Source organism: Malus sylvestris, chromosome 10 (assembly GCF_916048215.2).
Source record: "Malus sylvestris chromosome 10, drMalSylv7.2, whole genome shotgun sequence".
Lineage (NCBI taxonomy): Eukaryota > Viridiplantae > Streptophyta > Magnoliopsida > Rosales > Rosaceae > Malus > Malus sylvestris.
Window position 1 is genome coordinate 34,885,889 of NC_062269.1, and position 24,350 is coordinate 34,910,238.

The following is a 24,350-nucleotide window of genomic DNA, read 5'->3' on the forward strand; positions in this document are numbered from 1 at the left end:
TAGCTAGACCACGAGCAAGTTTGTTTTGTAATACAAATGTTAAATGTGCCAAATTCTATATCCCAAGTTCTTTCTTGAATTGAAGAGTTAAAATGAAAACCTTTTCACCCTATAAATCCAAAGCACAGATAATTAAGTTAATAATTTCTAGGTTAAGTAGATGGATAGATTATGATCTAAGATTTCTACTACTAATATTTTTCAACGAACGAAACTAGCCACTTATAAAGGGGTTTGGCTTTGCATGCATGCATACTACGTACCATGCAAGCTGGCTTTGCCAACCGAATCCATGCACACTGACAAGTGACATTTATAGAGCTTTTCTGGATCAGCTTGATCTCAGTTTTCAACGGTGGCCGCCATTTCATCAAGAAACTGGCATCCATTACAGGTACAAGAATAAATATTAAGAATATATTGTTTCTTAATTTTCATTGCCTTTTCGCTTTTCGGGAGGCAAATCATATATAAGTTTACCACCAAACACATAATTGTGACAGAAGAGAAACTGTTAGATGCATGAATCCCCTAGGGCTGCTGCCTATTGGTTTCTTTTCCAAGGGTATATTATATATTTTGCAACTCACACGTTTGGTGACGCAACGCATTTCGATATATGGATACCCTCGAATATCACTATCTAGGTGCCAAACGCATCCGGAGTTAATGGAATAGGACCATCACTAGATCCCAACTGTAAACTTGTAAACCAAAACAAGTTGACAAAATACACCTTTCGATTTCGCATATCAATTAAAGTAACAGGAAAGTTCATGCATACGTTAGTGACATTCCATAAAGGTCCATTGGTCAAATTGGAATCCAATATGCAATTTGGATTTCACTGTGGTTATATGTATCTACGCCCACCTAGAAGGGGATCATATTCCCTTATGATTTTTCAAAATTCGCAGAGTAAGATATTAAAATTCTAGTGTAGTCAATTAAAAGATTTTAAAGGATTTTAGAATTCATTCAAATCTAGTTGTAGTCAATTAAAGGATTTTAGAATCCTTTAAAATCTAGGTGTAGTCAATTAAAAGATTTTAAAGGATTTTAAAATCCATCCAAATCTAAATGTATTCAAAAAATTAAGATTTTGGAGGATTTTAATAAGTTGTGAATTTTGTGGGATTTGAAAGCCAAAAGTATATATAACCAAGACTAAAAAGAATCCAACCTCACCCCCTAGGATTTCGAATCCTTCCCCCACAATCCACCACAATCCATTCAAATTCTTTAAAAATCCATATAAATTTTGTAGGAGTTTTTAATCCTCTTAAATCCTATCAAATCTATCCCTATTAAAATCCTTTAAAATCTTAGTTTGACTACATCCCCTAAATATTGGCGTTTACGGAACCATAGCAGGGATGAAGGAAGAAAACGAGCAGTTTGTTTTTAATTTTATTTTTTAGAGTTCTTTTTTAACATTTAACCTTACTAAAAATTCAAGTCTGCAAAACTGAAATATAAGCAAATTCATTCCTTACAACCTCAATGAATATTGCAAAGGTTCCAAAATCCAGAATAAAGGTAATTAAAAAGCATTTAATGTACACAAGTGTTGTCAAAGCAGCTACTAAAACATCTAATGTCTTCCAAAATGAACCAAAATCATCAAAAGTTCTTCAAATACATCCAAAACATGTCAACTTCTCACCCAAGCTGATCTGAAAGGGAAGGGTAAAAGAGTGAGCTATAAAGCCTAGTAAGTAACGATATCTGAAGCGCAATGATTCGAATGCACAATCAAAGGATTTGGATGCAAGAGTGGCAACACAATGAACACAAGAATTCAATGAATTAATAACAATACAAATAGCCTATGTAATTCCTCACTAGTAAATCCAATGAGAACTTATTCCCAGGTGGGCACATGTGTCTTTATACCAACTGATCTGAGGTCCAGACACCGTCACAGAGAAGGCACAAACACTACGATTCAGACGAACTGAATCAACATGTTCAGATGCTATTTGATGTTCGATTACAAACACTTAGAGCAATGAAACAAGGCAATGGTATCTGAATCAATCATCAAAACGAGGTTCAAATATCAGATGCAACCTAACTGAAACAAAGGTCAATATCAAAGCAGCTCAGAGATTTAGAAACATAGAAACAAAGCAAACAACATACGGATACTTCCAGCTTCACTAAGCTTGAAACCATGAAATCAAACAGCTGAATTCTTAAGCTTAAAACAAATCTCTCACAAACTCTAACCTCTTAGTTTTGGTTCTAAAATAAGCAAATTGCGCTAAGAGAAGCAAAAGCTGGCACTAAAAAGGAGATAGCTTTCTTTAGGCAGGTGGTAGAAGGTTACTTTAGTTATGGTTTGCTTGTCAAGAGGTGACAGCTTACTTCAAGTGAAGATTTGCTTTAAGTAAGGTGACAACTTAACTTTATAGATGGTGTCTAGTTGTTGTGCTAAAATCTATCATTTGTCACCCAAATGTTTGACAAAATAAAGCCTCAGAAGAGCTGGGCTGTTACAAAAATAGCAAAGTTCTGATCTTTTTAGACCTTGCATCCCAAACTGCAGAAGAACAAAGCTGTTCATGAAGCCTTGGTACTCAACTCAAATGAGGTTTGTTCAAACCCAAAAAAGGAACTCCCAAGTGTTCCCAAATTGGTATTTTTTCTAAATTAGATTCTATTGCCAGTATATATAATACAAGTCTATATGTTAATGTTACAACCTTACAAGCATTCAAAATACAAAAATGCTAATTTCTACCAAAGAGGTATTAAGTACTTTGACATTCCTGTCTTTTTTAGTACTAGAAAACGCGGGGGAAGAGATACAATGCTTCCTGCATTTCTTTAATCAGTTCATCTTTTCCAATGCAGCTGATGCAGAAACCAAATCTCCGGGTGTTGCTGGTTCGTGCATCTGCAGCCATAAACAAATATCTGGTGTAAAGTGGCAGGAAGATTTCAGTTTCCTAAAAAGCAAAGACTTCATGGAACGTAAATATTGGAAGCTAATCATGACAGTTCCAGATTAAATATGTACTGACAGATGATAGAGAAACAATAATACACGAAACCGAAACCAACAGACAACACACATGGCCATAGATTAATGTAACAAAGATTCATGAACCACCATATTGTGGGGAACAAACTTACAGATTTTGCTACAGAAAGCCAGTGAAAACAACGCAAGAATGCATCATCCTGTGAAGGAAGGCTGTCGTGATTCCAATATGTGATGCTTTTGTATTTCGCATTCATCTCCCAACAGTTTGAGCTCCCATCTGAATTATCGGAAGCTTTTCTCTTGCCAAGACTCTTCTTCCCTAGAACAAATCCTGCAAAAGAAAATATTAGTAAACTGGAATTCTTTGAAAACTGAAAGAGAATTTAGTCATTTACACCATTTGGAAGCAATATATAAAGAGAACTCTTTTGTTGTCACACATATTTGTGTCTATGGCATCCATGTTTAGGTGCAGTACACTTGTAAATGTGTTGAAACAAAGTACATATATTATACATAAAAGAGGGGCTTAACATTTGAAGGGGAAAAATTACAAAAAATGAAATTTCCATGATATATACAACAAACTCCATCTTGAACTAACAAGGGTTTCCCCCTTCCCATTAAAGCTCCAAATCATTATGCTCATTTTGCAACCCATGAAAATAGAGGCTAAGCCGTTAGCTCTTGAGGATAGACATCTCCCGATAGTAGCCTCTCCCGACCACACCCGTCTCCAAGTCCCTAAGAACTCTATTTCATTTTGCTGAAGAAAGAGTATGGTAGAGGGAGGTGGTAACCACTGACATACAGCTCAATGGGTGGGATAAGTTATAAGACACAACAATAGTCACCACTAGGCACTAGCAAGACAAGAAACAATTGCTCGTCATTTTCTCTGTTATATAAAAGTCCCACAGGTTAGCTCAAAATATCAAATGGTTAGACGGCCATGATTTGGTTATTGGCCTGTGGATTCGCTGGAGTGTTTTCTTTGGGGCCTAGTCTTTACTCCCATTTTCTCTAGTTTCTTCTTCATTTCTAAAATGCCTGTACATAACTTCATATTCAACTGCTTTTTGCTACCATGTCTAAATGTTAGCACATCCTCACTGTTAGGTTTTGGCTCGTCAATTAATGTCCTTTTCTGTTTAGGATTGTTTTAGGGAATAAAAAAGGTGCACCAATTCTTCTCCTAAAAGGGCTAGGAAAGAATCTTAGTTTCCTTATTCAATTTAGATTAGAAATCCTAGAAGTCTATTTGGAATTGGAAAGGAAGTCTAATTTCCTATTCCACTTAGAATAGGAATTATAATCTGTAAAGGACATGTAAACTGCACCCTATGCCTATAAATAGGGTGCGGCAAGTCTTAAATTAAGAGAGAGAAAAACTGTGACAGCAAAGACAAGAGAGAGAGATTAGTTCTAGGGTTTGCAAAAGTTCTGTAATCTCTATTATTAATCAAAAGAGCGGTGATTTCTCTACCTAGAGAAATCACAACTGGACGTAGGCATAAGTACTGCCGAACCAGTATAATTCTTGTGTGTTTCTAAGTTTTTCTATATTTGCTAGTTTAGTCTATTGCCGTTGGTTACATCAAAGAACAAGGTCTAGTGTGGGCGTTTTTTCAACAATTGGTATCAGAGCTAGGATCAAGGTGTTCTACGATGTCAAAAGGGAAGATGAATGCGGATCAAGGACCTGCGTTAAAGCCCTTTGACGGCAAGGATGACTTCACGGACTGGCAAAGGATGATGAAGAACGTACTGATACAGCAGGACTTAGATGATGCACTCGATGGTAAGAAGCCGGAAAACATGACAGAGGCAGCATGGATTAAGGTTCTCAAGAAGGCCAAGAGTTCCATCGAGATCCATCTCACAAGATCAGTTCGGTCACACATCACCGAAAAGATGACTGCCCAGGAAGCATGGGAAAAGTTGGAGAATGTTTATATGGGCAAAACCGTGTCCAATAAACTTTTTCTAAAAGACGAACTATTCGGGCTTCGACTAGAAGAAGGAGGTGATATTGAAGATCATGTATGCAGGTTCCAGAATTGCATAGCTAATCTTCAGAAGGTCGAAGAAACTTACAAAGATGATGATATGGCTATCATCTTGCTGAGGTCTCTACCTTCGTCTTTCAAGCACTTTCGAACAACTCAAATGTTTGGAAAAGAGTCCCTGAAGCTTGAAGATGTAATTCAAGCTCTTCAGTCATATGCTAAACTGGATGATATAACTGAAAGCTCTCAAGGCCTTTATGCCAAAGGCAAGGAGAGGGGGCGGGAAAAGACAAAGGAAGAGAAAATCGGCAATAGAGGTAGGTCAAAATCCAAGAAGAAAAAGGAAAAGAAGGAAGGTTGCTTCGAATGTGGTTCAGCCGATCATTGGAAGAGGAACTGCAAGATTTGGAAAGAGAAGAAAGCCAAGATGGAAGGAAGCTCAGGTTCAGCTAGTGCAGTCACCGAGCATGAGAGTGACGGGGAGCTTCTTTCAGTAACATCAGGCTCCAAGGCTTTCACCAATTGGATTTTGGATACCGGATGCACTTTTCATATGTGTGCAGTAAGGGAATGGTTCGATACTTACAAAGAAGTCAGCAGCGGGGAAGTCTTAATGGGGGATGATTCTTCATGTCCTGTAAGAGGAATCGGCACTGTTCGAATCAGAATGTTCGATGGGATGATACGAGCTTTGGGGAACGTTAGGTATGTTCCTAGACTAAGAAAGAATTTGATTTCCTTGGGTACTTTAGATGAGGCCGGTTATGAGTACAAGTCTAAAAAAGGAAGACTCAGGGTAACCAAAGGATCGCTAGTGGTAATGCGGGGTGACCTACAACCCAATAAGTTGTATAAGTTAATTGGGACCACTATAGTCGGGGGAGCAGCTGTTTCTATAAATCAGAGTGTAGAAGACAAGACTGAACTCTGGCATCATAGGCTCGGGCACATAAGCCAGAAAGGGTTGCAAGAATTACACAAGCAAGGCCTCTTGGAAGGCGTGTCATCTTGCAAACTGGACTTTTGTGAATACTGTGTTCTCGGAAAGCAAAGAAAGGTATCATTCGTAAGTAGCAGTGTAGATAACCGAAGCAAAGAGCAACTCAGCTATATTCACTCAGATGTTTGGGGCCCTGCACCAACTAAATCAAATGGTGGAGCCAGGTATTTTGTTACTTTTATGGATGATTTTTCTAGGAAGGTTTGGGTTTATTTCATGAAGCAGAAATCCGAGGTTTTTGCAAAGTTCAAGGAATGGAAAACAGAAACCGAGAATCAAACTGGAAGAAAGATCAAGTACCTGAGAAGTGACAATGGAGGTGAATATACAAGTAATGAGTTCACCGATTACTGCAAGCAAGAAGGCATCATAAGGCACTTCACAGTAAAGAAGAATCCCCAACAAAATGGAGCTGCTGAGAGGATGAACCGAACTCTCATGGAGAGAGAGAGGAGCATGCGATTTCATGCAGGATTGCCCGATAGTTTTTGGGCAGAAGCTGTTAATCATGCAAGTTATTTGATTAACAGGTCACCATCTACAGTTCTCGGTTTTAAAAGTGCAGAAGAGGTATGGTCTGAGAAGCCGGTGGACTATTCCAAGCTCAGGGTGTTCGGCTGTAGTGCTTATGCACATATTCCAAGTGATGAAAGGTCCAAGCTCAAACCGAAGTCTACACATTGCATATTCTTAGGTTTTGAGAAAGGAGTTAAGGGTTTCAAGCTTTGGGATTTCAACAAGAGAAAAAAGGTTGTCAGTCGAGATGTTGTCTTTGCTGAGACAACCATGCCTCTTAATAAAGTCGAGAGCAGTAGGGAGAAGACGGACGATGCTGAAATTGAAGCAACAAAGATTCCATTAATCAGTTCAGATGAAGAAGAAGCTCAGGTGGAGCAAATTGAGCAAGAGGCCGAATCTGATGGTTTTGAGGAAGAAGAGGAGCATCAACATCGTTCACCAGTTAGGAATCAGGTGGAGCAAGAAATAGGGCAGATTGAAGGCACTCCAATCCGCCAGACATCCCAAAGGGTTCGAATTCCAACCAACAATCCACCTGCATTCCAGAGATGCATAGCACTAGACAAACCTAATCGGAACAAGAAGAAGCCTGACAGATTTGGGTTTGACCAAGACGAAGTTAATTATGCTCTAAACATTAGTCAAGGAGATCCGACTACTTATCGAGAAGCTATAGCTAGTGATGAGCAAGATAGTTGGATAAGTGCTATGACAGAAGAAATGGAGTCTCTTTACAAGAACTCTGTTTGGGAGTTGGTTCCTAAGCCCAAAGACAGAAAGCTAGTTGGATGCAAGTGGGTATTTAGGAAAAAGGAAGGACTACATGAACAAGATGCCGTGAGATTCAAAGCAAGGCTCGTGGCTAAGGGGTACTCACAAAAGGAAGGGGTGGATTATGATGAGATCTTTTCACCTGTAGTCAAGCATACTTCTATCAGATTGCTTTTAGCATTGGCAGCTCAGCATGACATGGAGATTGAGCAGATGGATGTGAAGACAGCATTTCTTCATGGGGATCTAGAGGAGACGATTTTCATGGCTCAACCAGAAGGGTTTGTTGAATATGGGAAAGAGAACCTAGTATGTCAGCTAAGGAAGTCCTTGTATGGCCTGAAACAGTCTCCAAGACAGTGGTACAAGAGGTTTGATTCATTCATGCTGAAAATCAATTTTAGAAGATGTTTATATGACTGTTGTGTGTACTATCATGTGTTCCAAGATGGGATGATCATATTGCTATTGCTATATGTGGATGACATGCTAATTGCTTGTCAAGACAAGTCTAGAATTCAAGACTTGAAGAAGATGTTGAGCGAGGAGTTTGACATGAAGGATCTAGGTGCTGCACAGAAGATTCTTGGCATGGAAATTCAGAGAGATAGGACCGCTGGAAGGATTTGGATATCACAAGCCAAGTATATCCAGAAGGTTCTTGAGAAGTTCAACATGCAAGAAGCAAAGGTAGTTTCAACTCCTTTGGCGGCTCACTTCAGGTTAAGTGGGCAACAGTGTCCTACGTCCGAGGAAGAGCAACAAGTAATGAAGAATGTGCCTTATGCTAATGCAGTGGGCTGCCTCATGTATGCAATGGTATGCACACGTCCCGACATAGCTCAAGCAATCAGTGTCATTTCTAGATACATGGCAAATCCAGGAAAGCAACATTGGGATGCAGTCAAGTGGATTTTGCGTTATTTGAAGGGTTCTTGGTGACAAAGGATTATGTTTGAGAGGCAAAAGGAAAGTGCAGGGGTGTTAGGATATGTGGATGCCGATTATGCAGGGGACTTGGACAAGAGAAGGTCAACTTCTGGTTATGTGTTTACATGTGCAGGAGGACCAATCAGTTGGAGGGCACTACTGCAACCAATTACAGCTTTGTCGACCACAGAGGCAGAGTATATTGCATTGGCCGAAGCTGGAAAGGAAGCGATTTGGCTTAGTGGCTTGGTAAGTCAAATGGGAATCACTCAAGATTGTGTGAAGCTGAAGTGTGATAGTCAAAGTGCCATTCACTTGGCAAAGAATCAGGTTTTTTCTGGAAGATCAAAGCACATTGAAGCAAGGTATCACAGAATCAGAGATTGGGTGGAGTCTAAGGAAATTTGGATTGAAAAGGTTCATACGGATGACAATGCCGCAGATTTCCTTACAAAGATAGTGCCGGCCAAGAAGTTCAAGCATTGCTTGAACTTGATCAATCTCGTTGATTGATTAAAGTGGAGCACCTCCTCACTTGAGGTGCAATGAGGCAAGAAGAAGATTGCCAAGGTGTAGACTCTTGAAGATTTCCAGAGCTGCTTCAAGAAGGTTCAAAGATACTCTGGGGTGCAACGATCAAGACTTGGTTTGACTCACCAAGGTGGAGATTGTTAGGTTTTGGCTCGTCAATTAATGTCCTTTTCTGTTTAGGATTGTTTTAGGGAATAAAAAAGGTGCACCATGGGGTCAGGCGGGTGGCCTAGTGAGTAGTCGGGTCAAAGACCCGGACACACTAGATTCAAAAAAAAAAAAAAAAAAAAAAAAGGTGCACCAATTCTTCTCCTAAAAGGGCTAGGAAAGAATCTTAGTTTCCTTATTCAATTTAGATTAGAAATCCTAGAAGTCTATTTGGAATTGGAAAGGAAGTCTAATTTCCTATTCCACTTAGAATAGGAATTATAATCTGTAAAGGACATGTAAACTGCACCCTATGCCTATAAATAGGGTGCGGCAAGTCTTAAATTAAGAGAGAGAAAAACTGTGACAGCAAAGACAAGAGAGAGAGATTAGCTCTAGGCTTTGCAAAAGTTCTGTAATCTCTATTATTAATCAAAAGAGCGGTGATTTCTCTACCTAGAGAAATCACAACTGGACGTAGGCATAAGTACTGCCGAACCAGTATAATTCTTGTGTGTTTCTAAGTTTTTCTAAATTTGCTAGTTTAGTCTATTGCCGTTGGTTACATCAAAGAACAAGGTCTAGTGTGGGCGTTTTTTCAACACTCACTGCCTCTGGTTTTGAGAGACTACAGAAAGCAAATCAATATAGCAACAGCTGCAACACCAATCTGCCACCACTGCCTTGTAATACAGGCCCTAGCCTCAAGATTTCAAGATTCTAACGTATCATATGGCACAAGACAATTTCCGTCAAACGAGCACTATTCATTCCATCCACCAACACTAACATCAAATGTTTCCATGATAACATACAAACACAAACTCGAGCACTGTCTATTCCTCCTACTAATTTACCACACGATTTTCTTTCCACGTCTCAATTCTCATTCCCACGCTCGATTCGATACCATGAAAACATCAGGTTCACCTTTGCTCCACAGTAAAGGTGCCGGCAGAACCCAACAACTTCCGCTCAAATGACAGAATACACTATAAACTTGTGTACAAAAGGAAAAGGTTTGTCCATGGTGTTTCAAACATAACGCTCGTCGTACCCAGTGCACAAGGCTCCCGCTTTACGCAGGGTCTGGGAGAGGTGAATGTCGGCTAACCTTACCCCCATTTATGGAGAGGCTGCTCCCAAGTTTCAAACATAACGCTGAACAACGAAAATTATTTATAATAAACGCATAGTAATAACCGATTGTAAGGCCTAAAAGCAAGTAACAGAGAGATTACAGCACCAAGAAATTATGAGAGAAGCAAAATTTATCATTGACGAGGAAAGTGGATGAAATTTGGGTTCACCAATTAACGAGGGTAATGTTTACAATTTAAAACAAGTTGCTTATTTGACGAACTCAGACCCAAAGTTAGAGTCTTTACTTGCCACCATAAAAGTCCCAACTCTAAACATCAATACAGAAGCACCGAGGTCTAAATAAGCCGAAAAATGATGGAAGAAATCGATTAAGATAAGGGGCCACAACAACCACATTTCATACACTAAAATAAAAAGGTACTGAATTTACTGACTGAACTACATTGACATACCGGAATACCCATCTGGAATCGGAATCGAGGCTCCTTGCAACTTCCTTCCTCTGAAATAAGCTTCCTGTGTTCTTAAACCCTCCGATTCGATTCCTTCAGCTCCAATAAAAAACCCATTACTCAGTTATGCCATGTAAATTGTATGTAAGAAAAAGAGGGAAGATTCTTTACCAGTTGATTTGGGTTTGAAGTATTGGGAGACGGAGGAAGGGCCATTGAATTTGATGGAGCAGGGGAGGAGGTGCACCTGACCACTCAAGTCCACCACTCTTTCTTCTTCTCCCTGTGACTCTCCGTTTCCATTTCTTCTCAGAACTATGCTGCCTTGGGTGCCCTGCTCCATTTGATTTGCCCCCAAATTTGTTTAGATAAAACCCTAATTTCTGTATCAGTGTTTCAGTCTCTCTAGTTTTGCTTTCTTCAAAATTTGGCCACACATGGGCCACCTTTCCCGCGCTTTTTCAATCTTGGGTTACGATTTGGTCCAAAGTGATTATAAGTAGGCCCAGCGCAACCCCATGTCTTGGGTTTTTATATATCTAGGTTTTTGTTTTTTTTTAACAGATGATATTATTTATACTAAATGAATGGATGAGTAGATTAAGTTTTATAATAGACTAGCAAATAATGTGGTTCAAATTTGTTTTTTACGAGAATCAAACATAAGACCTTTCACTTACTAGTGAAGAGAAATATTACTAGACCGTAGTACTAAGTGACATATAATGTAGGGCTATTAAGTTCATTTTTTTAAGTAGGAATTCTTCTTTTTTATATCTTATTTTGTTTAGACCATCTCCAACCCTTGGGCTAAAAGCCAAATTTTTTAACCCAGAAACATCTTTTCTGCTCCAACCCTTCTGGCTTAAAATTTTAGCCCGGAATTATTAAATAATGAACTTAGGCTAATTTTTTTCTTAAATCAATTTTTTTTTAAATAAATATGTAGACTATTGTAAATTAATTTTATGAACATTTTAATCTAAAAAAATTTAAATTCCGATAAATATTGAAAAATCATTAAATTTTTCACAAAGTGTGGAATAATAAGTACAATAATTATTGAAGACATCTAGATTAAATAGAAACAATAATTAATAAGACATAAATTTAATAAAGTACATAAACCACATAATAAACAACATAAACTTAATACAAACAACAATTAATAAACTTAATTAACATAATTCATACACTACATAAACTTAACAATCATATTCACCATCTTCACTTGGTGATGGACTTCGTTGAAATGTTGGGATATAGAGTTCAGAGGATTCATCATCTTGAAACATACTCCTTGAGGCAGACTTTCGCATAATTTCCTTTTGCTTATCATGTAAGAACTTCTTCCTTTCTGGAGTGTATTTGTTGAGGTCATTCATCATGAATTCAATTTCAAACCTATTTTCCTCCCTATCCGAGATTTCCTTCATTTGAAAATGCATTCAGGCCGCTTCTTCTTGGCGAGCGCTATGAGTTTCGTGCAATTTTGCAATTCCGGTAGCAAAGTCTCCACTCGTCGAATCTTGGGACTTCCCTTTTCTCTTTGCTTCCTTTTGCTTATCTCTTCCTAGGGGCCTTGGTAAAGAAGGAGATGGGGTCATTTCATCGACACCTTCATTTCTCTGTGCGGCTTCACGTTGAAATAATCTTCCCCATTGTTGGTCTGCATCGGTTGCCCACCTCGGACAATCCTTGAGAACGTCCCAAGCATGTTGCAACTTAAAAACTTGATTTTTTGGTGTTACTCTTGTCTTGTAAATTTCCATTGCTTTGTCACCCTATGCAAAAAATACATAAAAATAATTAGTTGCAAAATAATATTATGTACATGACAAATAAAATATCAAGAAAAAAACTCACAATTTCTATGGCGCTCCTTCCACTAGGCATGTCAACCATGACTCTCTCCAAGCTTCCCTTCCATAAAGTGCATGCTTTGTTGATAGTCTTCCATCGATCATAAACACCACCACCGTCCCGCCCTCCGCCGTTGCAGTTTTCTTGAAACTTTGCAATGATTTTATCCCACAAAACCTTTTTATTTTGATTTGTGCCAACTGCACCATCTTCGCTAACAGAAACCCATGCCAAGCATAAAGCAACATCTTCCTCATAGGTCCAATTAGGACCTCTAACATGCTCTCTTGCCATGTTGAACAATTTGGAAATGGAAAGAAATGGTAGAAAGATAAATTGGAAGAATTATAGGAGAAAATTGAGTTTTGTGTGGATGTTTGAACAAATACATAGGTATTTATAGAGTTTTTGGGTGAATTTTGAGTTAAATAATTTTTTTTAATTATTTTAGCCGTTGGATTTAAATTTGGGCTTTTAGATATTTTTTTTACCGTTAGATTTGATTATATTTAATCTCAACCGTTGGATTCAATGTATTTTAAAATAACATATTTTTTAAAAATGAAATTTGAATCTGGACCGTTGGCAACGGTCCTTAAATGCTGGCCGTCTGATTTTGAAAAGAGCCGTTGGGCTCGGGTGAGTGGCCGACAAGGCCCTGACGCTGGGCCCCCTTCCTGTCGGGCTTCGGTTGCAACTTGCCCGCGTGGAGCGCGTGCGCGAGTCCACGGGCCGAGAGTGGCCCAAAACGGGGCGAGTCCACGCGTTTGGGGGGGGGGGAATTTGGCCCAACTTTAGCATTCTCCTTTTAGCCCAATATTTTAGCTTGGGTTGGGGGGTGTTTGGGGGGAATTTTGGGCTAAAAATTTGGCTTTTAGCCCAGGTTTGAAGTTGGCCTTATGCAAGCAATAGCGGAACGGAGGGAGAATCTAACATAAGACTTTAAGTACAAAGATAAATGCTCTTAAGTCTTGACTTGAGCTAAACCTAGTAATTTTGATTACACCAAATTTTTTCTAGACACCCTTGTTTCTCTCTGCGCGTCTATGCTAGTGCTAGTTTTCGGACACCCAAAATTAAATAAGAAACTGCCAAAAATACCTCTCACAGCCTCAAGTGAAGTGATTTAATTATTTATTTTTATTCAAGTGATATTCTAATTTAATCGTAGCTCTCTATCTTTGAGAGACTCTTTCACCCATTAAGGTTGTGATCCTTTAAGCTAGTTATACATCTTCTCTCTGTCTCTCTCACACATGTATAACACTGTTTTCTTTTACCTGTTTTTCACACAAGGAAGATTTCGGAGACAAGATTCTCAACTTAGTAGGTTCAATATAACAGGTTTATCAAAGAAACCTTAACCCATAGAGAGAGACATCCCTAAGTTTGTCCACTGTCAATATCTTCATTAAATTGTCACGTGAACGATCACGTGACCACCTTTTTAAGGGTAATTATTATCAAACCAACTCCTTCAATTAACAAACATATTGATAAATTTTTCATGAAATGACCAAAATAATTTATGATGAACAAACTAGGAGACCACTTATGTCAATTTGCATTGTCAACGACCAAAGTAAAAAGTTATACCAATCTCAAAGACTATTTTGGCTAAAAGGCCTTTATATCAGCACATCAAAAGAAAACGTTCCCAATTGTATCACAATGTACTGCGAGCATAGATATTGGTGATCGAAAAGAAAATAAAAACTGGTGTTTACAACATCAAAATCTGAGTACATGGTCAAAAATTTCCAAAACTTCTTCCTGCAAATCCATTAGATTATTTTCCTCCTCCACAGTGTGGATGCCTGAAATGCCTCCCGGAGTCCCGACTGCTATTTCCATCCAAGAAACACCCACCAATACCTTAGAAATACGTACAACTCGTATTGTGACAATCATGAGATCCTTCTCGACAGGTTCCTTAACCCAGAGCCAACGCATTTAAGTATAACAGTCCCTGTGGATGGGTCGGGCTTAATGACAAATTTAACACCGAGAAAGTCTTTGATGTTTCTGAGTGTTTCTATCCCATAAGGAGAGAGCTTTCCAACACGAACCTTTGAAACATCTTGTGGACATAGTGCACAGAGAAGAAACAACAAGCCCTACAAGCCAAAATGACAGCAAACTATCAGGGATCGACAGAATTCACAAAGGAGCAAAAAGGGAACCTGCAATCGAATACCGTATGAATTTCTTATAAGGGCCTTAGGGCGCACCCTATTTGTTATAAGAATGCCTTTTAGTAATTTTACCACTGTCATGGAACAAGCTGGAAACAAAACAAAATTATCATACTTGCATCATTTGATTTTAGGACTACCTTTAGATCAACATTAAATTGTATTTTGGGAATACTATATGGATCAACATCACAAAATTCATCTATAAACAAGACCCAATTTTCCTTTTCCTGCTTTACGGAAAAGAATTCCATGTCAAATTGTGAATAAAAGCAACATGATTAAAGATCAGAGACAGAGGATGAACATCATGATAATCGGTACAGACACACATATATATTGACAGAAAATGTCTTCAATATAAATTTGATTAAATTTACGATATGGCTGAATATTAATGAGCATGCACTAACAATCTAAGATCAATAAAAATTGAAAGCAAACTCAGCCGGTATGGAAGAAGTACAATACATCAAACCACGAACCTGATGTGTTGAATCTACCACTCCACCCTGCTCAATCTCCCCAAGCAGAACATTAGCCATTTTCACACCAACATCCTCTGGAGGCATAAGATCTTTCTTCTCCTCATCTTCAAGTTCAACTGTTTCTTCCCCTCGAGAATAAGAAATTGCTGTATCAGCAGAGATACAGCAACCAGAAGTTGTTTCCGCAACCAGTGAAATTCCATAACCAGGTGAACTGCCATAAGATCATTATTGTCTACATGAGCCTAAGTGTTGCTAACACTTAAATATAACCAAACCTCATAACAAAATAAAGAAATACTTCAAACTTCTAAAATGTATCTCCTATGGAAAAAATATAATGATATTTAGTAAAAAATGAGAATATACAGTCCAGCTTGTGCGCCACTTCTATGGTCAGTAAATATGTGAACATCTGGGAGTAAGAGATTAAAGATTCCACGAGCAGCATACACCATGGTATTTTCAAACTGTGTGGACACTCTTGTTGAGAACGTAACCCCTCTAATCCTCTTAACCATCCCCTCATCAGTCCAGTTTACTGCCTGTAGAGCAAAACACATAAACAATAACAAATCCAAAACCCGAAAAACTGGTGAAAAACATATATAGTATCTCATAAGTCTCAGAAACTCACAGTTAGACTTTGAACAATTGGGATTGACAAAAACACTTCTCCGCCACCTTGAGGAGCAGATCCACGACTCTGTATTTTAAGGTCTAGCCCTTCTGAGGGAACTCCAAAGTGTTTTAACATGGGTAAGGTAGTGGACCGGAATGTATCAACAGATGGGTCCTTGGGATCATTTGTAATTCCTAAAAAAAAATTATGAGACTCACATAAAGTGGCAGAACCTTCTTAAAGCTCAAATCAACAACCACAAAAGATGTACTGTGCTCTATCTACTAGCATATGGTCAGGGGAACCCTTTTTTCGGTTACTGATTGGGGTCAAGTCATTCGTTTATAAGTAGAAACGTAAATAGTCAATATACAAAACAGAATAGAGAGATTTTAAAACTATCAGAAATTAGCTTTTCTGTTCCCCTATTGATCTTGACTCAATATTAAGGCCAGTACCAAAAACCTCAAGGAATTGTCTTGAAAAAATAGATAACTGGCAGTATCGGGAGATCATTCATAAAAGAAAAACATGACGTTAGATCATGAAAATGTTCTAAAATTCATGTTCCTTACTTGGACCAAAACCAGAACCTTGGTCTGTGACTCAATATTAAAACAGTAACAAAAACCTCAAGGGATTGTCTTTAAAAATTAGATAACTGGCAGTATCGGGAGATCATTCATAACAGAAAAACATGACGTTAAAGCATGAAAATGTTCTAAAATTCATGTTCCTTACTTTGACCAAAACCAGAACCTTGATTGGGGCATTAATTCTACAACACCAATAAAAAAGCTGCACACAAAAGTAAACAAAAACGCAGAGAAGATTCGCAACAACGAAAGCAGTTACCTTTAAGCGTAATGGTAAGCGGCTTTTTGGCAAAGAGACCAAGCACAATCAATGGCTCCAAGAAATACCCAATCGCCCGACTGAGCCCGCAGTCGTGCACCAAATTCCTCCCACCCATCACTATCCCCGGCTTGAACTTCAATTTCGTACCTGCCGACAAACCCAAACACAAATTCTCAAAAACCCTAAAACCCTAAACCCCGAAACAAAATTGGAACCTCAACTTTTCGCTAAATTCGAAAAAAAACATGTTCTTTGTGATTGGAATCAACTAGTAAGAGTACCAGTCTCGTTGATTTCGACGACGCAGTCATCGGAGACCTTCTCGAGGAGGCGGAGGAAGGAGACCTCGTGGGGGCGGAGGCCGGGCCATGTCTCCTCTGCGCGAATGTCCTCGATAAGAACCGGTGTGGACGCAAGCGCCGCCAGTACGAGTCGCTGTCTTAGGTTTTGGCTTCCGGTTAGCTTCTTGTAGCTTATCTTCCCCATTTTTGCTTCTCTCTCTGGTCTCTCTGTTTCTCTGCTCTCTGCTTCTGGTGGCGGGGGGCGGGGCGTTGCTATCAATTTCTTGTCCTTCTGATTTTTCTCGTTTATAGTTATATACGGGGGTAATATGGGAATATTATTCTGTTCAGACTGAACAGCAAACATTAGATTTTCAAATTATAAGCAAAAAAATAATAATATTTCTAGTCCGTAATTTTTGTGACTTTGATTATTTCATTTAATTTTTTGTTACGTCATATAATAATCTACCGTAATATAATTTTATCGTTCATAAAAATGCTCTCCTAACATCCTTATTATGAGGTCATAGGAAAATTCCAGATTAATCTTAGAGTAGATTAAGCTATCAACTTATTTAATTCATATTATACCGAAACATAATAATTCTACAAAATGATTAAATTAAAAAAAAATTTCTCGCATAAAACATTCCGTCACCTTCCCTCTACCGTCTCTCCTCTAGATCCCCTTTCTCTCTTCATCTCTCCCTCGATCGTTCACTCCCCTTGTCAAATACTAAAGCTATCCTCGGAGGAACCCAAACAATGGTCTTTAGAGACATGAAAAGCAGAAACAAATCTATAAATACAACACTCAGAGAGAGTGACATATACTTGTGAGTCTGTGTCCTGCTTTTCATATAACAATACTACAACTCACACTGATTAAAATTTCATAACGCTACGAGAATATTGTCAACATACTTCCTACAAACAAAAACTTCTTTTGTTCTTGTTTCCTTTTGATGGGAGGGCAAAAATTTTCAACCCTCTGAATCGTCAAAATGCTTGGGGCTGTCAAGTTCACCCATGCTTGCAGAAGCAAAAGACTCGGAAGAATCTACGCTCGAAAGGGAAGAGACAGAATCATCTGAATCCAATACGATGTGATCGTGAAGAGCAATGTTATCTTCATCAATTTCGGATGTCTCTGACCACTCTGCTCCTATAAGTAGTTTGCTTATCGCTGACTTTGCAGTTTCTACAAACCACTCGTCCTCGGGGAGTGCACTAATAAAACACAAGAATTTTAGTTTCGGGTTGTGTTAGGAGGATAAAAAGGGGAAAATATATACGCCCACATGCACACAACTGACCTTTGTACTTCTATGCCTCTAGCAGCAAAAGCCCTGATAGCACGAGCAATTATGGCTGACGCGATCTGGTGCACATGCCTGGATGGGTAACCACCAAAACGTGCAATTTCAACAGTGAAGTGCATATCAAGAATTAACTGCAATAACAAAGTTGATTATCAGCTAACTGCGAAGCTAAATTGCGAATATACAATAACTTTAAGATTGAAAGATAAATAATCTAAGTTCACCCCACAATAACTAGGAAAACTCTAAAATGGACAGTATGGAATGATATAAGTACCTGCTGCAACCCAAGTGGCTGAAGAGGACCTGTATCATCTTCGAACACACCCCAAAACTCTTGTTCATCGGACAACCACATTACAACTGTCTCTGTTAACCGAGCAAGCAAAATTTTCTGTATTTTCTCTTTTCCAAGTAACACATCTCCAGCCACGGTTGCTAACTGCTGCAGCTTTGCGAATAATGCCTGCAACAGTAGGGCAATCTCATTACTTGTACCACAAACAGCCAAATAACCCCTATTAAAAATGACACAATAAAGCAATATCTGGATATACAAAAACAAGCAATTTGGAGAAAAGGGGAGACCATATAAAAATAAAAGTAAATAATATGATTACATAGAAACCGTGTATATGGAAAGCATAATAGAGGAAGAAACAAGACCTGAAATGGAAGCGATGGCAAAGGGGCTGAGTCCAAGTACAAATCATCACCATTCTCATTTAAATATATTTGGGCATCCAATCGTGTCTGTCCTTCTCTTGAATAAATGAAGCTCAAGACATATTGCCTACAGAAATGGTCCCTTAGCTTGTCAAATGAATGCTGAAGATGGCGCCTCCAATCCTTTAACTCTGTAGAAGTGCTTGGAATAGGTGTGACATTTTCAGCAAGTCCACTTTTTGGTTCCCAACTTTCACTCTGCAGCTTCCAGAGGGTCATTACAGCATTTGGCAGTAGTTCATCCAAGATGGTAAATGCAACTCCCAAAACGGCAAGCTGTTCTGAATCTGTTTCAGCTCTAAAAGATACAAACTCCTTCAGCTCTGTGAGATTGTCATCATCAGATGGTCCTGGTAGGGCTTTAATTAAAGCATCCATGTATTTATCAAAAAGTTGTCCAATCCTACTCAGTATGTTTCCACCAAAATGCAAAACGGTCAAAGGGGTCAACTGTTCCAATATATCCTGCGAAATTTTTTACCAATATTATGAACTGATAGTTGAGTCATTACTTGCAAATTAGTAATGCATCGATGAACTTGGCATTACTAGTGAACAATACCAATTCAAATGCATATGCACAGACAGACAAGAACAAATTGCATCCTTATAAAAATTATGTTTACACGCACAAATCAGATGTGCCCACATGCAAGTACGCACAAAATAGTAGAAGGTACCTGCATACTTAATTACATAGGAAGTGAGTGTATAAAAAGGTCGTACCCAGTGCACAAGGCTCCCGCTTTACGCAGGGTCTGGGAGAGGTGAATGTCGGCTAGCCTTACCCCCATTTATGGAGAGGCTGCTCCCAAGTCTCGAACCCGAGACCTACCGCTCATGGGCGAAGGCACTTGCCATCGCACCAAGTGAGGGCAAGCAAGCCTTTCCTGAAAATAATGAAGAAATAATTTGAAGAATTCCAAAATTTTCATCCTCAGAGTAGTTCGGATGAAGGCTTTGTTAAATCACCTAAATATAAAATTAAGCATTCTATAGCATTTTCCTAAAAATCATAAGAATTTTTTTTTTTCATGTGTCATTAGGTCTGAAATTTTGCCACCATCTTAATTCCTCAAGTTCAATCCTCAACATAAAACCTAAAAAGACCAGCATAAGTTAATATAATGCTTGTATCAGTACAAAGACATGGAAATAAAAATTATATGAAGAAAGATTAGTATGGGACTAACTTACTTCAACAATGCACATAAATCTTATCCCACTATCAGCAATCAAGCTATGTGATGATGTTGTGAATGCAGACAGCGGAGGTGCAAAGCGAGGTGAAAATGACATGCACTCATCAGTTTCCATCAAGTCAAGGACACCTTTTCTTGCTCGTCTAAAGTTCAACTCTAAAACTTCTTCAATAAAAGGCCGCAACAGCACCAAAATCAATTTTGACAGTTTCAGCCCTTGTCGTTCCAGCATCAAGGAGTAGTTGAGACTAGCCTGAACACAAATGCTAGCTCCATGTAAAGCAGACACTGTATCAGAAGATGGTGCATTCTCTTTCACCAACCGTACAAAGTATTCGATTTCCCACTCTGCCCATTGGACTACTCTGTTTGTATAAACAGGATTATCACCAAATATTATACCGGACTTCGTCGCTGCCAGTGAGATTGTAGAAAAAACAAGTTTCGACAACGTTGCTGGATATGTCTTTGGACAGACAGAAGAAGAAGGAAAGAGAGCTTCAATGCTCTTCTCAAGATGGGACCCATAGAACTTCAGCAGTAACTGGTGTGCCAAAGGCCCTTTTCCAAGCTTGATTAGCCCACTTAAGGCCTTCTTCAACTCAACAAAATTAATAAAAGGTTGTCCAGTAATCTCAACTAGCTGATCTTCAAGCAGTGCTTTTCTTTTCAAGAAAACGGATCTGTATGAGGATCCTTCAGTTGTTGAAGTATCTCCCGAGCTTTTCAGCTCTGGAGAGTTTCTCTCTTCAGCATCTAAAGCCTCTAATGCTTCTTCTACTTTATGTTCAGCTAAGAGAACATCAACTTTCTCCAAAAAACTCTTGTCATGGTCCGTTTCAATTGGCAATGGTTCTTGAAGTTCATGATTATCAGGGTTTGGCTGGACTTCAATACTAGACCGATTCCATTCTTCCAATTGATGGCATACACCAGTCATCAAATCCTGCACAAGAATCCCTTGAGTTGAAATATGCTTTCGGAGCTCAACCAACTCATGCTCCATTTCTACAGCCTCCTCAGATATCCTGCAATTAGCAGTAAGATTAGATCATACATGCATGGATAAGCAGGATTAATGAACTTATTGAAATTAACTGAAAATCAAAACAATTTAGACCTACTAAGAAAGCAAAACAGCTTTGGGCCATTTTGGGACCATGTTTCAGGGTTCTGGATGGCAAGCCCAAATAGGCCTCAAAATATGTTGTTCTTGATATAGAGATGCAGAGAATTTAGAGATAATCAACGAGCCATAGGAGAGATATCAAAGATGCATAGTTTTGAGAAATGAAAATATAGAGGCTAATATGAATCGTCCATGCCCTTCTGGGGTTCCAAAACAATCTGTCTCCAAGAAAATTGAGGTGGGAGACTTGATCAGTCCTGTAAAACCCTTCAGGGCTATGTTGGAGAAGCTCTCACACACGGCGTGTGATTATCGGAAGGGAAAAAGGTTGGGATGCATGTTAACTTTTTTTTCAGTTAATAAGGCACACACATGCAAACACAGACATTGAGACAAACTTCCAGTTAAATTAAACTAGGCTAGCATCCCCCTGCCGAAGAATCATGCCAAAATGGAATAATGGTCACAAAATGGCTCAAAACACAATCTTACCATTATGAGCGAATTTTTCAATGCCATATGTGTAGTAATTTTCTAGGTTTCAGGTTATAAATCTAACAGTTGAGCTTTCACATCCCCTTCATGACAACCATTACTTCAAGTTGCCAATCTTGTTGGACTAGTTACATAATAATAGAATCATATCAAACTAAGTAGTTTTGCTTCACATAAAGTTTTTCTTATATGTAGTTAATATATTTCTATTACTGATTGTCTTTACGAAATCCTCATGATGTCACCTATAAAAATTTTAATACTGGAAAATCTCTCCACATAAGATAAGAGGCCCTTGATGTGATTTGAACCAAATATGATCCTGAAATTTTGGAACTTTTTATTTTGTTGAGATCCTAAAAATCTGTAACTAGAGTACACTCTTGTATATAGGATCACTGAGCAATGTTCTTGTCGAGTATAATACAAAGAAATATTTATGTGGCAGACTCTGTTCCTTAAAGCTTTTTCCTATATTCTCTTCCACTGTGCCCCCAAGCTCAAAATAGTTAGATCGTAAGCATGAACTATTTCAAACTTGTGAACTTCTTGCATGGACAACTTTGTACAGATTTTCCTTTTCAAGTAAAATACTAATCGTATATATATACGTATATTGCTTTATTGTTTCAACAAAATACAACTGATTCAGTGTTATTGATTTACCTCAAAAAAGCCAAATACTTTGTTCGCATATTCCCACATAAGTTCTCCACTGCATCTTTTAAATCTAACAGCTCACAGCATAGCTTTCTAATTCCCTGCATAAACAACATATACGTATAGGTGACGGGAATGTCATTATTGTCCATAACACATAAATAGATATACATACAATTACCACAACAAACTGCTCACTGAAAGAATACAACAGAAGCATCATCAACAAAGCTTATATGAATCTCTACAGTAATGCAATACTTGCAGCTGCTAACCTGAGACAGCAACTCCCTGTCCTGATGGTGGCAAAGTCCATAAATCTTTACCCCAAACAAGCTTACAGAAAACAGAATGCATTACTACATGTTCCGAAGAAGAGCATACATTCATCATTTATATTTACATATGATTCGCTTGTAATGAGCATTGTGACTCTCACGTCATATGCCTCCATTAAAAGGTAGATATACCACGCGGATGGACAATGCCACTATACTATTACACTTTTTCATAACAGTATATATTCTAAACAAATTGCAGTGAGCCATTCCAACTGCCAGATATTAATACTATTGTAACCAAACTCTAATTGTTAACCACCTTAACTTAAAACCCTTAAGGGCTCGTAAACTTAAGGCCTACGAGAATGCATTCGGAAAGCAAACACCAAGTACAAATGCACCAACCGATAACAGAAAATCAATTGGAGTAATCTTTTCAGTAAACCTAGTCATTTTTCTATGCAATTGTTAACTATTAGAAGAAAGATGAGCCCTTCGGTGCTGGATGGTCAAGGAGCAATCCAGTCACTAGGTCCAAATGCACCGATCAATAACGCAAAATCGTCACAATGCCAATGAAATCGCTGGGTCATTCACTAACTTTTTGCAGTTTCGCTCTTTTACAGCATCAAATAGACAACCCAGATGGAAAATCCAACTGTTCCCTCAAATTGTACTTAAGAAAGTGAAAACCCAGATAAAAAAAATGTAACAGATTCAGCTAATAATGTGTGAAAAATCATAATTACTCTCAAAATTATTGATTAATTTGAAATGGGCAACTCTCAAACAACTCAGAGAGATAGAAAATGGGGTCCAAATAAATTGATTGACAAAAAAAACAAAAACAAAAACAAAAACAAAAGAAAAGGTGCGAAATCAAATGTTGAAACTTGCATAGAAACAGAGGTGGGAGGGCAAAAAGAGCATTTATTTGTTCATATCGAACAATTTGACATCAGTTGAAGAGGGAAGAAGAAGAAGAACCTTTTCAGTGTGGGATTGGTAAAGAGAGTCGACTTTGGACTGGGAAGTGATGCTCTCGATCGATGGGAAGTCTTCTTCTTCTTCGCTGCTCTCCATTTTCTACTGATCTCTGCGTTTGCCTTTTGCCTTCGCTCTCTACGGAGTTGCTTCAGCCTCCGTAATACTGCGACCGTGTTCCTAGAAATAGTAAAACCTTGCCACCCCAACCGTTTCAACATTTTTCTTCTTCTTGTTGCTTACTTCATTGAAAGTGTTACGTGTGTGAAGACCCCAATAAAAGTTTCGGTTTAGTATTCACATATTTGGTGGCATTTTAGCTTTAAAAATGATGGCATAACCTTCTACTTTGATTCTTGATATTTGAAATCGATAAAAGTGATGATTAAGTTTGTCCATCATCAAATATTTTAGTCATCGTGTAAAAAATCTCCATTAAATAAGCAATAACGTAACCATAAATTATTTGATGGATGAGCTAAACTAAAATTATTATTACGAAATCAAATTTTTAATATTTTGTTGCCTACATAAAGCTATATAAGGAACTATTAGTGGGAAAGCGATTCTCTCCGGATCCCTTCTACCAAGTCCACTAAGACCACAAATCCGGGTCTTTAAAATTTGATTCAACAACTACAAACAAAGGCCTATTTAAAAAATTATAATAATTTTAACCGTTGGATCAAAGTTCAAAGATCTGGATTTGTGACCTTGATGAACTTGGTGGAAGTTGGTGGAAGGGATCCGAAGAGGATTTCCGGATCCCTTTCCTCTGCCGACCAA

General features: G+C 38.4%; 3 protein-coding genes across 7 annotated transcripts; all 3 read right to left on the reverse strand.

Annotated features, from left to right (window-relative positions):
- Positions 1-1,469: 1,469 nt before the first annotated feature.
- LOC126585371 (uncharacterized) lies at positions 1,470-10,900 on the reverse strand. Of its 4 annotated transcripts, none has more exons than XM_050249776.1 (4): positions 10,627-10,900; positions 10,456-10,554; positions 3,142-3,323; positions 1,470-2,922 (listed from the first exon to the last, which is right to left on the reverse strand). In XM_050249776.1, the coding sequence occupies exons 1-4, from the start codon at positions 10,796-10,798 to the stop codon at positions 2,842-2,844; spliced, it is 534 nt and encodes a 177-aa protein (XP_050105733.1). In that variant the 5' UTR covers positions 10,799-10,900; the 3' UTR covers positions 1,470-2,841. The 4 variants fall into 4 exon arrangements, with proteins under 4 accessions (XP_050105733.1, XP_050105734.1, XP_050105735.1 ...); XM_050249777.1 differs by having other exon boundaries at positions 10,456-10,548; positions 10,627-10,886; XM_050249778.1 differs by having other exon boundaries at positions 1,470-2,902; positions 10,627-10,877.
- A 3,079-nt stretch (positions 10,901-13,979) lies between these two features.
- Positions 13,980-17,144, reverse strand: LOC126585370 (probable RNA 3'-terminal phosphate cyclase-like protein). The gene is made up of 6 exons (XM_050249775.1): positions 16,763-17,144; positions 16,479-16,628; positions 15,639-15,817; positions 15,371-15,546; positions 14,999-15,215; positions 13,980-14,435 (listed from the first exon to the last, which is right to left on the reverse strand). The coding sequence occupies exons 1-6, from the start codon at positions 17,127-17,129 to the stop codon at positions 14,226-14,228; spliced, it is 1,299 nt and encodes a 432-aa protein (XP_050105732.1). The 5' UTR covers positions 17,130-17,144; the 3' UTR covers positions 13,980-14,225.
- Positions 17,145-17,323: 179 nt separating this feature from the next.
- On the reverse strand, positions 17,324-23,844 carry LOC126585368 (exocyst complex component EXO84C-like). Of its 2 annotated transcripts, XM_050249771.1 has the most exons (8): positions 23,568-23,844; positions 22,575-22,595; positions 22,306-22,400; positions 20,011-21,043; positions 18,754-19,278; positions 18,365-18,553; positions 18,082-18,218; positions 17,324-17,995 (listed from the first exon to the last, which is right to left on the reverse strand). In XM_050249771.1, the coding sequence occupies exons 1-8, from the start codon at positions 23,661-23,663 to the stop codon at positions 17,749-17,751; spliced, it is 2,343 nt and encodes a 780-aa protein (XP_050105728.1). In that variant the 5' UTR covers positions 23,664-23,844; the 3' UTR covers positions 17,324-17,748. The 2 variants fall into 2 exon arrangements, with proteins under 2 accessions (XP_050105728.1, XP_050105730.1); XM_050249773.1 differs by lacking the exon at positions 22,575-22,595 and having other exon boundaries at positions 23,568-23,840.
- Positions 23,845-24,350: the final 506 nt, after the last annotated feature.

What these genes read in the sequence shown, in the direction of transcription:
- LOC126585371 (XM_050249776.1), bottom strand. Translation starts at nt 10,798, where the DNA reads ATGGAGCAGGGCACCCAAGGCAGCATAGTTCTGAGAAGAAATGGAAAC. An exon ending in CTTCAAACCCAAATCAACTG is followed by an intron (nt 10,555 to 10,626) that starts GTAAAGAATCTT and finishes TTTTTATTGGAG; the next exon opens with CTGAAGGAATCGAATCGGAG. An exon ending in GGCTTTCTGTAGCAAAATCT is followed by an intron (nt 2,923 to 3,141) that starts GTAAGTTTGTTC and finishes ACTTTACACCAG; the next exon opens with ATATTTGTTTATGGCTGCAG.
- LOC126585370 (XM_050249775.1), bottom strand. Translation starts at nt 17,129, where the DNA reads ATGTTTGCTGTTCAGTCTGAACAGAATAATATTCCCATATTACCCCCG. An exon ending in GCTTACCATTACGCTTAAAG is followed by an intron (nt 15,818 to 16,478) that starts GTAACTGCTTTC and finishes ATTTTTTTTTAG; the next exon opens with GAATTACAAATGATCCCAAG. An exon ending in AGTGGCGCACAAGCTGGACT is followed by an intron (nt 15,216 to 15,370) that starts GTATATTCTCAT and finishes ATCTTATGGCAG; the next exon opens with TTCACCTGGTTATGGAATTT.
- LOC126585368 (XM_050249771.1), bottom strand. Translation starts at nt 23,663, where the DNA reads ATGGAGAGCAGCGAAGAAGAAGAAGACTTCCCATCGATCGAGAGCATC. An exon ending in AGCCACTTGGGTTGCAGCAG is followed by an intron (nt 18,219 to 18,364) that starts GTACTTATATCA and finishes TTGTTATTGCAG; the next exon opens with TTAATTCTTGATATGCACTT. An exon ending in AGAGGCATAGAAGTACAAAG is followed by an intron (nt 17,996 to 18,081) that starts GTCAGTTGTGTG and finishes GTGTTTTATTAG; the next exon opens with TGCACTCCCCGAGGACGAGT.